The 12,738-nt window shown below is 42.7% G+C and overlaps 1 protein-coding gene across 19 annotated transcripts in view; it reads right to left on the bottom strand.

Annotated features, from left to right (window-relative positions):
* The window catches only part of pleca (plectin a), a 163,333-nt gene that overhangs the window by 38,649 nt on the left and 111,946 nt on the right, over nucleotides 1-12,738 (bottom strand). For all 19 annotated transcript variants that reach the window (XM_061896949.1, XM_061896951.1, XM_061896950.1 and 16 more), the window contains 8 exons: nucleotides 10,090-10,256; nucleotides 4,989-5,104; nucleotides 4,817-4,923; nucleotides 2,393-2,512; nucleotides 2,218-2,313; nucleotides 2,026-2,153; nucleotides 1,700-1,793; nucleotides 1,453-1,607 (listed from right to left, as the gene is read on the bottom strand). In XM_061896949.1, the coding sequence (XP_061752933.1) occupies nucleotides 1,453-1,607; nucleotides 1,700-1,793; nucleotides 2,026-2,153; nucleotides 2,218-2,313; nucleotides 2,393-2,512; nucleotides 4,817-4,923; nucleotides 4,989-5,104; nucleotides 10,090-10,256 (983 nt within the window). The remainder of the gene's footprint in view (nucleotides 1-1,452; nucleotides 1,608-1,699; nucleotides 1,794-2,025; nucleotides 2,154-2,217; nucleotides 2,314-2,392; nucleotides 2,513-4,816; nucleotides 4,924-4,988; nucleotides 5,105-10,089; nucleotides 10,257-12,738) is intronic.

The raw sequence follows: 12,738 nt of genomic DNA, 5'->3' as shown, positions 1-12,738 counted from the left end.
TGCAGCATTTTCACATGCAGTTGTTTTCAGGGTTTGTTAGTGTTTTGGGCATGTTTTGTGTGCTGCATGACTAGAAAAGAGGTACGTTGTTCAGGTGCTTCAAGCATTTGACAATTAAAAAAAAAAAGTGCATCTTCTATGACTATCAGCTGGGATTGGTCTATTCCAGGGGTCACCAACGCGGTGCCCGCGGGCACCAGGTCGCCCGTAAGGACCAGATGAGTCGCCCTCTGGCCTGTTCTAAAAATAGCTCAAATAGCAGCACTTACCAGTGAGCTGCCTCAATTTTTTTAATTGTATTTATTTACTAGCAAGCTGGTCTCGCTTTGCTGGACATTTTTAATTCTAAGAGAGACAAAACTCAAATAGAATTTGAAAATCCAAGAAAATATTTTAAAGACTTGCTCTTCACTTGTTTCAATAAATTCATTTATTTTTTGACTTTGCTTCTTATAACTTTCAGAAAGACAATTTTAGAGGAAAAAATACAACCTTAAAAATGATATTAGGATTTTTAAACACATATACCTTTTTACCTTTTAAATTCCTTCCTCTTCTTTCCTGACAATTTAAATCAATGTTCAAGTAAAGTTATTTTTTTATTGTAAAGAATAATAAATACATTTTTATTTAATTCTTCATTTTAGCTCCTGTTTTTTCGACGAAGAATATTTGTGAAATATTTCTTCAAACTTATTGTGATTAAAATTCAAAAAAATAATTCTGGCAAATCTAGAAACTCTGTAGAATCAAATTTAAATCTTATTTCAAAGTCTTTTGAATTTCTTTTAAAATTTTTGTTCTGGAAAATCTAGAAGAAATAATAATTTGTCTTTGTTAGAAATATAGCTTGGTCCAATTTGTTATATATTCTAACAAAGTGCAGATTGGATTTGAACCTATTTAAAACATGTCATCAAAATTCTAAAATTAATCTTAATCAGGAAAAATTACTAATGATGTTCCATAAATTATTTTTTAAATGTTTTCAAAAAGATTCAAATTAGCTAGTTTTTCTCTTCTTTTTTTTTCGGTTGAATTTTAAAGAGTGGAAATCGAAGAAAAACTATGTTTCAAAATTTTATTTTCATTTTTTCCCTGTTTTCTCCTCTTTTAAACCGTTCAATTAAGTGTTTTTTTTCATCATTTATTCTCTACAAAAACCTGTAAATGGAAAAAAAAATGTCTGACGGAATGACAGACGGAAATAAACTATTTTTTTTTAGATGTATAGATTTATTTATTAAAGGTAAATTGAACAAATTGGCTATTTCTGGCAATTTATTGAAGTGTGTATCAAACTGGTAGCCCTTGGCATGAATCAGTACCCAAGAAGTAGCTCTTGCTTTCAAAAAGGTTGCTGACCCCTGTACTAGGAACTAAAATTTTAATTGAAAGCAAAAATAGAATTATTCCACAAAGAGGGTAAAAAGTGTGAGTATTTCCCGGCACCTGCGATACATCTGCTCGGCCTGAAGGTGGCGCCCGTCCTTCAGCGTCTGGACGTCGTTGAAGAGGAAGCGGATCATCCCCTCCGCTTTTTCCAGATCCGCCTCCACCTCGGCCGTGTGCTGCAGGGGCTTGCCCGCGTTCAGCATCCGCACGTCCTGCAAACGGCCACACCCCCCCCCCCGACAGCGTGTGATGTCACTTCCTGTGGAAGAAGAGGAGGAGGAGGAGGAGGAGGAGGAGGTCTCACCGTCTGCAGCAGCGTCTCCGCCTGGTTGAGCTGCTCCTCGCACACCCCGGACTCGGTCTGGACCTTGCCCACGATCCTCTGGAGGCGCTCCAGCCTGCAGGGGGGGGGGGGCGAGAAAGAGACATGAGAGACGGCGGGCGGCGGCGGGAGGAGGCGGAGAGCACTCACTCCGTCTTCCGGCGGGTGTGGAAGCAAAAATCGTAGCCCTGGTGCATGAACGCCATGACCTAAAATAGCCGCACTCGTGGTTTTTCCACCAGTTCCCCTTTAGGGGGCGTGGCCACGAGTCATGCGGAGGAACCCCCGTGACAGGGGGCGGGACTTGCCTCTCGAACTCGGTCCTCAGGAGCCGCTCGCGCTCCAGGATGGCCACGTGCAGCCGACCCCACTCCTTCTCCACGTCCAGCGGGTGCTGGCCCGGCGCCACCTTCAGCTGTCCCGCCTGGACCGCGCCCTGGGGGCGGAGTCACAGTCACAGTCACAGTCACAGTCACAGGCGTGCTTCGTCCCGGACTTACCTCCAAGGACTTGAAGATGTGCTTGGAGCGGTTCTTGTCCGCCTCCTTGGCGGGGAGCTCCGTCTCCTTGAACTTCAGGAATTGTCGCCAGAGAACCTGCGGGGGAGGGGGGGAGTTAGTCGCCAGAGTTAGTCCCGGCGCGGGTGAGACACGGGTTTGGGAAGACACCACGCACCTCGATCTCCTCGTAGCTGGTGGGGAACTTGCGCTCCTGGAAGACCAGGATGTGGTGTCGCATCCACTGCAGCAGCACGCCCAGCAGATCGTAGTACTCCTGCCAGCGCAGCTCCAGCTCCTGCAAACACAACCATGTCTAGCTGCATCATTGGGGGCTGAAGACTCGATAGGACAGCCCTAGGACATGCGCCAGCAACTTATCTAGTCTCTCCTATCTCGTCTGTCTGACCAAAGATGTCCTATCTAGTCTGGATCCTGCATAGCCTGTCAAACTAGGGCTGTCCTATCTAGTCTGGATCCTAAGTAGCTTGTCAAACTAGGGCTGTCCTATCTAGTTAGTAAAATTACAGATGTCCCATCTAGTCCATCTCCTATCTAGTCTGTCCGACTAGGGATCCCCTATCGAGTCTGGATCCTACGTTGCCTGTCAAACTAGGGCTGTCCTATTAAGTTTGTAAAATTACAGATGTCCTATCTAGTCCGTCTCCTAACTAGTCTGTCAGACTAAAGATGCCCTATCAAGTCTGGATCCTACGTAGCTTGTCAAACTAGGGCTGTCCTATCTAGTTTGGAAAATGACATATGTCCTATCTAGTCCGTCTCCTATCTAGTCTGTTAGACTAGAGATGCCCTATCTATTCTTTATCCTACATAGCCTGTCAAACTAGGGCTGTCCTATCTATTCTGGATCCTAAGTAGCTTGTCAAACTAGGGCTGTCCTATCTAGTTAGTAAAATTACAGATGTCCCATCTAGTCTATCTCCTACCTAGTCTGTCAGACTAGAGATGCCCTATCGAGTCCGGATCCTACGTAGCCTGTCAAACTAGGGCTGTCCTATCTATTCTCCTATCTTGTCTGTCAAACTAGGGCTGTCCTATTAAGTTTGTAAAATTACAGCTGTCCTATCTAGTCTGTCAGACTAGAGATGCCCTATCAAGTCCTGATCCTATGTAGCCTGTCAAACTAGGGCTGTCCTATCTAGTTTGGAAAATGACATATGTCGTATCTAGTCTGTCTCCTATCTAGTCTGTTAGACTGAGATGCCCTATCTATTCTTTATCCTACATAGTCTGTCAAACTAGGGCTGTCCTATCTATTCTCCTATCTTGTCTGTCAAACTAGGGCTGTCCTATCAAGTTTGTAAAATTATATGTCCGTCTCCTATCTAGTCTGTTAGACTAGAGCTGCCCTATCTATTCTTTATCCTACATAGCATGACAAATTAGGGCTGTCCTATCTATTCTCCTATCTTGTCTGTCAAACTAGGGCTGTCCTAATAAGTTTGTAAAATTACAGGTGTCCTATCTAGTCCGTCTCCTATCTAGTCTGTCAGACTAGAGATGCCCTATCAAGTCCGGATCCTACGTAGCCTGTCAAACTAGGGCTGTCCTATCTAGTCTGGATCCTAAGTAGCTTGTCAAACTAGGGCTGTCTTATCTAGTTAGTAAAATTACAGAGGTCCCATCTAGTCTATCTCCTATCTTAGTCTGTCAGACTAGGGATGCCCTATCGAGTCTGGATCCTACGTAGCCTGTCGAACTAGGGCTGTCCTATCTATTCTCCTATCTTGTCTGTCAAACTAGGGCTGTCCTATTAAGTTTGTAAAATTACAGCTGTCCTATCTAGTCTGTCAGACTAGAGATGCCCTATCGAGTCCGGATCCTACGTAGCCTGTCAAACTAGGGCTGTCCTTTAGTTTGGAAAATGACATATGTCCTATCTAGTCCGTCTCCTATCTAGTCTGTTAGACTGAGATTCCCTATCTATTCTTTATCCTACATAGCCTGACAAATGAGGGCTGTCCTATCTAGTTAGTAAAAGTACAGATGTCCTATCTAGTCTGTATTCTCCATAGCCTGTCAAACTAGGGCTGTCCTATCTGGTCTGTCAAACTGCAGATGCCTTATCTAGTCCGTCTCTTTTCTAGTCTGTCAGACTAGAGATGCCCGATCTAGTCTGGATCCTACGTAGCCTGTCAAACTAGGGCTGTCCTATCTAGTTCATCAATTTATAGGTTTCATATCTAGTCCATCTCCTACCTAGTCTATCAGACTAGAGATGCCCTATCTAGTCTGGATCCTATGTAGCCTGTCAAACTAGGGCTGTCCTATCTAGTTCGCCAAACTATAGGTTTACTATCTGGTCCGTCTCTTATCTAGCCTGTCAGACTAGAGATGCCCTACCTAGTTTATTACCCTACTTTGCCTGTCAATCTAGGGCTGTCCTATCTAGTTTGTAAAATGACAGATGTCCTATTTAGTCTGTATTCTACGTAGCCTGTCAAACTAGGGCTGTCCTATCTATTCTTTCATATCTTGTCCGTCAGACTATCTGGTCTGTCAAACTGTAGATGTCCTATCTAGTCTGTCGGACTAGGCCCGCCCCTTTAGCGATCCCGCCCACAGGAAGTGGAGGACTCACGTTGGCAGCGACGGCGTGCTGGGCGGTCGGCACACGAGGCATGACGTCATAGAGCGAGGACACGTAGGTGATGATGGACTTCTCGTCAGGGTGTGGCACGTCCACGTCTGCAACACAGCACACCACGCCCCCTTCACCTCTCTGCACTCAGGCTCCTCCCCCTCCTCCTCACCTTCCGGGTCCAGCAGCCGCGTCACACCCAGCTCCTTCTCCGCCACGCTGAAGGCCTGTTCCAGGTTCTTCTGGCTGCTCTGCCGGCCCACCTGCTCCAAATCCACCAGGCCCGGTCTGAGGGACAGAACTTGGTCACCATGGCCGCCCGTCTGAAGGTGCGCTTCTTTTAAGTACACTGTGTGCTGTCTGGAGGTGCGCTTCTTTTAAGTACACTGTGTAATGCTTAGAGGTGCGCTTCTTTTATGTACACTGTGTGGTGCTTAGAGGTGCGCTTCTTTTGCGTACAGTGTGTGCTGTCTGGAGGTGCGCTTCTTTTAAGTACACTGTGTGCTGTCTGGAGGTGCACTTATTTTATGTACACTGTGTAGTGCTTAGAGGTGCGCTTCTTTTAGGTACACTGTGGGCTGTCTGGAGGTGCGCTTCTTTTATGTACACTGTGTGGTGCTTAGAGGTGCGCTTCTTTTAGGTACACTGTGGGCTGTCTGGAGGTGCGCTTCTTTTATGTACACTGTGTGGTGCTTAGAGGTGCGCTTCTTTTAGGTACACTGTGGGCTGTCTGGAGGTGCGCTTCTTTTATGTACACTGTGTGGTGCTTAGAGGTGCGCTTCTTTTAGGTACACTGTGGGCTGTCTGGAGGTGCGCTTCTTTTATGTACACTGTGTGGTGCTTAGAGGTGCGCTTCTTTTAGGTACACTGTGGGCTGTCTGGAGGTGGGCTTCTTTTAGGTACACTGTGTGCTGTCTGGAGGTGCGCTTCTTTTACGTACACTGTGTGGTGCTTAGAGGTGCGCTTCTTTTAGGTACACTGTGGGCTGTCTGGAGGTGCGCGTCTTTTATGTACACTGTGTGGTGCTTAGAGGTGCGCTTCTTTTAGGTACACTGTGGGCTGTCTGGAGGTGCGCTTCTTTTATGTACACTGTGTGGTGCTTAGAGGTGCGCTTCTTTTGCGTACAGTGTGTGCTGTCTGGAGGTGCGCTTCTTTTAGGTACACTGTGTGCTGTCTGGAAGTGCGCTTCTTTTATGTACACTGTGTGCTGACTGGAGGTGCGCTTCTTTTAGGTACACTTGTGTGCTGTCCGGAGGTGCGCTTCTTTTATGTACAGTGTGATGCTTAGAGGTGCGCTTCTTTACGTAAACTGTGTGTTTTTGGAAGTGTGCTTCCTTTATGTACAGTGGTGCGCTTCTTTTACGTACACTGTGTGCTGACTGGAGGTGCGCTTCTTTTATGTACACTGTGTGCTGACTGGAGGTGCGCTTCTTTTATGTACACTGTGTGCTGACTGGAGGTGCGCTTCTTTTATGTACAGTGTGATGCTTAGAGGTGCGCTTCTTTACGTAAACTGTGTGCTGTTTGGAAGTGCGCTTCTTTTATGTACACTGTGTGCTGTCTGGAGGTGCGCTTCTTTTACGTACACTGTGTGGTGCTTAGAGGTGCGCTTCTTTTACGTATACTGTGTGCTGTCTGGAGGTGCGCTTCTTTTACGTACACTGTGTGCTGTCTGGAGGTGCGCTTCTTTTACGTACACTGTGTGGTGTCTGGAGGTGCGCTTCTTTTAAGTACACTGTGTAATGCTTAGAGGTGCGCTTCTTTTACGTACACTGCGTGGTGTTTGGAAGTGTGCTTCCTTTATGTACAGTGTGGTGCTTAGAGATGCGCTTCTTTTAGGTACACTGTGGGCTGTCTGGAGGTGGGCTTCTTTTAGGTACACTGTGTGCTGTCTGGAGGTGCGCTTCTTTTACGTACACTGTGTGGTGCTTAGAGGTGCGCTTCTTTTAGGTACACTGTGGGCTGTCTGGAGGTGCGCGTCTTTTATGTACACTGTGTGGTGCTTAGAGGTGCGCTTCTTTTAGGTACACTGTGTGCTGTCTGGAAGTGCGCTTCTTTTAGGTACACTTGTGTGCTGTCCGGAGGTGCGCTTCTTTTATGTACAGTGTGATGCTTAGAGGTGCGCTTCTTTACGTAAACTGTGTGTTTTTGGAAGTGTGCTTCCTTTATGTACAGTGGTGCGCTTCTTTTACGTACACTGTGTGCTGACTGGAGGTGCGCTTCTTTTATGTACACTGTGTGCTGACTGGAGGTGCGCTTCTTTTATGTACAGTGTGATGCTTAGAGGTGCGCTTCTTCACGTAAACTGTGTGCTGTTTGGAAGTGCGCTTCTTTTACGTACACTGTGTGCTGTCTGGAGGTGCGCTTCTTTTACGTACACTGTGTGGTGCTTAGAGGTGCGCTTCTTTTATGTATACTGTGTGCTGTCTGGAGGTGCGCTTCTTTTACGTACACTGTGTGCTGTCTGGAGGTGCGCTTCTTTTATGTACACTGTGTGCTGTCTGGAGGTGCGCTTCTTTTATGTACACTGTGTGCTGTCTGGAGGTGCGCTTCTTTTACGTATACTGTGTGCTTTCTGGAGGTGCGCTTCTTTTACGTACACTGTGTGCTTTCTGGAGGTGCGCTTCTTTTACGTATACTGTGTGCTGTCTGGAGGTGCGCTTCTTTTACGTACACTGTGTGCTGTCTGGAGGTGCGCTTCTTTTATGTACACTGTGTGCTGTCTGGAGGTGCTCTTCTTTTATGTACACTGTGTGCTGTCTGGAGGTGCGCTTCTTTTACGTACACTGTGTGGTGCTTAGAGGTGCGCTTCTTTTACGTATACTGTGTGCTGTCTGGAGGTGCGCTTCTTTTACGTACACTGTGTGCTGTCTGGAGGTGCGCTTCTTTTATGTACACTGTGTGCTGTCTGGAGGTGCGCTTCTTTTACGTACACTGTGTGCTGTCTGGAGGTGCGCTTCTTTTACGTACACTGTGTGCTTTCTGGAGGTGCGCTTCTTTTAGGTACACTGTGTGGTGTCTGGAGGTGCGCTTCTTTTAAGTACACTGTGTAATGCTTAGAGGTGCGCTTCTTTTACGTACACTGCGTGGTGTTTGGAAGTGTGCTTCCTTTATGTACAGTGTGGTGCTTAGAGATGCGCTTCTTTTAGGTACACTGTGTGCTGTCTGGAGGTGCGCTTCTTTTATGTACAGTGTGATGCTTAGAGGTGCGCTTCTTTACGTAAACTGTGTGGCGTTTGGAAGTGCGCTTCCATTTTTTTAGATAAACTGTGGTGTTTAGAGGATTGCTTCTTTATGAAAACTGTGTGCTGTCTGGAGGTGCGCTTCTTTTACGTAGACTGTCTGGTGCCTAGAGGTGCGCTTCTTTACGTAGACTGTGTGGTGTTTGAAAGTGCGCTTCTTTACGTTAACTGTGTGCTTTCTAGAGGTGCGCTTCCTTAGAGGTGCGCTTCTTTTATGTACACTGTGTGCTGTCTGGAGGTGCGCTTCTTTTATGTAAACTGTGTGGTGCCTAGAGGTGCGCTTCTTTACGTAGACTGTGTGGTGTTTGAAAGTGCGCTTCTTTACGTTAACTGTGTGCTTTCTAGAGGTGCGCTTCCTTAGAGGTGCGCTTCTTTTATGTACACTGTGTGCTGTCTGGAGGTGCGCTTCTTTTATGTAAACTGTGTGGTGCCTAGAAGTGCGCTTCTTTACGTAGACTGTGTGCTTTCTAGAGGTGCGCTTCCTTTAAGTACAGTGTGGTGCTTAGAGGTGCGCTTCTTTTATGTACACTGTGGGCTGTCTGGAGGTGCGCTTCTTTTGTGTACACTGTGTGCTGTCTGGAGGTGCGCTTCTTTTACGTAAACTGTGTGCTGTCTGGAGGTCCGCTTCTTTTGTGTACAGTGTGATGCTTAGAGGTGCGCTTCTTTACGTAAACTGTGTGGTGTTTGGAAGTGCGCTTCCTTTATGTACAGTGTGGTGCTTAGAGGTGCGCTTCTTTTATGTACACGGTGTGGTGCTTAGAGGTGCGCTTCTTTTATGTACACTGTGTGCTGTCTGGAGGTGCGCTTCTTTTATGTGCAGTGTGATGCTTAGAAGTGCGCTTCTTTTACATACACTGTGTGCTGTCTGGAGGTGTGCTTCTTTTACATACACTGTGTGCTGTTTGGAGGTGCGCTTCTTTTACATACACTGTGTGCTGTCTGGAAGTGCGCTCCCTTTTTGTACAGTGTGGTGCTTAGAGGTGCGCTTCTTTTATGTACACTGTGCTGTCTGAAGGTGCGCTTCTTTACGTAAACTGTGTTGTGTTTACGTACACTGTGTGGTGTTTAGAGGTGCGCTTCTTTACGTAAACTGTGTGGTGTTTGGAGGTGCGCTTCTTTGCGCAAACTGTGTGGTGTTTGGAAGTGCGCTTCCTTTAAGCACAGTGTGGTGCTTAGAGGTGCGCTTCTTTTACGTACACTGTGTGCTGTCTGGAGGTGCGCTTCTTTTATGTGCAGTGTGATGCTTAGAAGTGCGCTTCTTTTACATACACTGTGTGCTGTCTGGAGGTGCGCTTCTTTTACATACACTGTGTGCTGTTTGGAGGTGCGCTTCTTTTTTTATATACACTGTGTGCTGTCTGGAAGTGCGCTCCCTTTTTGTACAGTGTGGTGCTTAGAGGTGCGCTTCTTTTATGTACACTGTGTGCTGTCTGGAGGTGCGCTCCCTTTTTGTACAGTATGGTTCTTAGAGGTGCGCTTCTTTTATGTACACTGTGTGCTGTCTGGAGGTGCGCTCCCTTTTTGTACAGTATGGTGCTTAGAGGTGCGCTTCTTTTACGTACACTGTGTGCTGTCTGAAGGTGCGCTTCTTTACGTATACTGTGTTGTGTTTACGTACACTGTGTGGTGTTTAGAGGTGCGCTTCTTTACGTAAACTGTGTGGTGTTTGGAGGTGCGCTTCTTTGCGCAAACTGTGTGGGGCTTAGAGGTGCGCTTCTTTACGTAAACTGTGTGGTGTTTAGAGGTGCGCTCCTTTATGTGCACTGTCTGGAGGTGCGCTTTTTTTATGTACACTGTGTGCTGTCTGGAGGTGCGCTTCCTTTACGTACAGTGTGGTGCTTAGAGGTGCGCTTCTTTTACGTACACTGTGTGCTGCCTGGAGGTGCGCTTCTTTACATAAACTGTGTGGGACTTAGAGGTGCGCTTCTTTACGTAAACTGTGTTGTGTTTACGTAAACTGTGTGGTGTTTGGAGGTGCGCTTCTTTGCGCAAACTGTGTGGTGTGGAGAGGTGCGCTTCTTTGCGTGTCACCTGTATTTGTGTATGATGGCGTTGAAGAGCTTGCCGTCCCGCCAGTGGCTGGTGAAGTTGTCGCAGCGCAGACCCGGGTATCCCTCCACCATCCTCTGGGACCACAGCAGCAGGCGCTCCTTGGCCGTCATGTCGTCCGACTGGCCGTTGACCTGGATGTCGGAGATCTGCGGGGAGGGAAGGGTGTACCTAATGAGCTGGCCAGGCGGCGGGAGTGTTCGGCACATGTGTGAGTCACCGTGGAAACCACAACTCCGGCAGATGTTTCCAGCACACAAACCACAAAAGTCACGAGAAGTGAGTCATTAATCATCTTTTTTTTTTTTTTTTTTTGTGCAAAGCTGGTGTGGGTATCTGCGGAGGAATGTTGGCTTGGGGGTTTTCCAGAAGCTCCCCGAGCGAATTCTAAATATCTTCCCTTGCAGATGAGCCACGCAGAAAAACTTCACGTGGAAAAAGCGAGTGGTTGTTTGCGTGCAGGGTGCTGGGTGTTTGTTTTGCCCAGCTTTATGTGCCACAAGGGTGGGGTTTGCGGCATAAACAGCAGGATGCACTGCAACAATGTCAGGAAATCAACTTATTTTCTTTCTTTTTTTTACGACTTTTAATTTTTGGGGGGGTTAAAAATCCATTCTTTTTCTTATTCCAAAATATAATTTGGGCCTAAATTATTCTCAAAAACAAAAATGGCAAAATGGACTAAAAAAAATAGCAACACTGCCCACTAGGGGGGCTCAAAGCTATGACAATGTGATGTTCAGTACCGTGGCCACTGATTGGCTCAGATCCTAACAGCGTGACTATATTGGAATAAAGGTGTGCAAAGGTGACTAAATGTGGACATTTTCCTCATATTGTTGAAAAAGTAAATTTAATTACATTTTTTTATGCTTTAGCAATGAACATTTTCCATTTATAATGGACAAAGAACCAACTAACCAGGATAAATTAAGGTTTTGAATTTTATTTTTACAGGTTTAAATTTATGTTAAAAAAAAAAAAAGTTTTAAAAACTATACATAAATATTAAAAAAAGGATTAAATATTATTTTAAAATATTTTAAACAGAGAAAAGATTAATTAAAATTCACAGTATATAAAGTATGTACATATATTTTTTAATAACATTTTTAGGTCAAATAAACATAAATTTAATCTTAAATAAAGTTCAATAAATTACAACAATAAAATTAAATCGAAATGGGTTAAAATTTAATTAAAAAAATGTATATGATAAAGTAAGGAAATAAATAAAGATTTTGTTCATTTTATAAGGTTAAATTAAATCCAAATAAATGAAAAAAGAAATATAATAAATAAAACATGTAATGTATTAAATAAAAGTAAATAAATGGGATAAACTTAAATGAAAAAAATATATGGTAGAGTAATAAAATAAATTAACATTTAATCTAATAGATAAGGTTAAATAATGACAAAAATACAATGAAATAAAAAATGAATATGATGAAGTAATACAAGGAAATAACTTAATTTATTTTACAAAAATAAAATCATATAAAAATGGGATGAAATGAAATAAACAAAAAATATATAATTAAGTAATAACATAAACATTTAATTTATCAAGCAACGTTAAATGAAATACAAAAGTGAAAAAAACATAAAGTCATAAAATAAAGTCACGTTTAATTTATTAAAAAAGTTAAGGGTACAAAGTTCAAATAATATAAAAATGGGATGAAATAAAGTAAAAAAATATATAGTTTATAACCTAAAATCTAATCTAATATATAAAATATCCAGTCCATATAAATTAAATCAAAATGGGTTAAAATTTAATTTAAAAATGTATATGATAAAGTCAGGAAATAAAGATTTTTTTTTTTAATAAAGTTAAATTAAATATGGAAAAAAAATTAAATAACAATTGGAATACAACTAAATGGGAAAAAAATATAATAAACACAACATTTAATGTATGAAATAAAAGTAAATAAATGGGATCAAATGAAAAAAAATAGTAATTAACATTTAATTTAATTGATAGGGTTAAATAATGACAAAAATACAATGAAAAATTGAAGTAAATTAATTTATTTTACAAAAATAAAATCATATAAAATGGGATCAAATTAAACTAGAAGAAGGAATATAAATTAAGTACTAACATAAACATTTAATTTATCAAGCAATGTTAAATGAAATTTAACAAATGAAAGAAATATAATAAAGTAACAAAATAAAGTCACCTTTAATTTATTATAAAAGCTAAAGGTACAAAGCTAAAATAATATAAAAGTGGGATGAAATAAAGTAAAAAATATAGACGATAACCTAAAATCTAATCTAATATATAAAATATCCAGTCTATAAAAGTCAAAGTAAATGAACCTTCCTAATAGTGCTATGTATGTATGTATGTATGTATGTATATATGTATGTATGTATGTATGTATGTATGTATGTGTATATGTGTATGCATGCATGTATGTATGTATATATATGTATGTATTATGTATGTATATATATATGTATGTCTGTATGTATGTATGTATGTATATATATATGTATGTATATGTATGTATGTATGTATTATGTATATATATATATGTATGTATGTATGTATGTATGTATGTATGTATGTATATATGTATGTATATATGTATGTATATATGTATGTATGTA

This window comes from Nerophis ophidion, linkage group LG04 (genome assembly GCF_033978795.1).
Source record: "Nerophis ophidion isolate RoL-2023_Sa linkage group LG04, RoL_Noph_v1.0, whole genome shotgun sequence".
NCBI lineage: Eukaryota > Metazoa > Chordata > Actinopteri > Syngnathiformes > Syngnathidae > Nerophis > Nerophis ophidion.
Note: the sequence above shows the minus strand (reverse complement) of the source record. Positions and strands in the feature narration are given on the sequence as shown.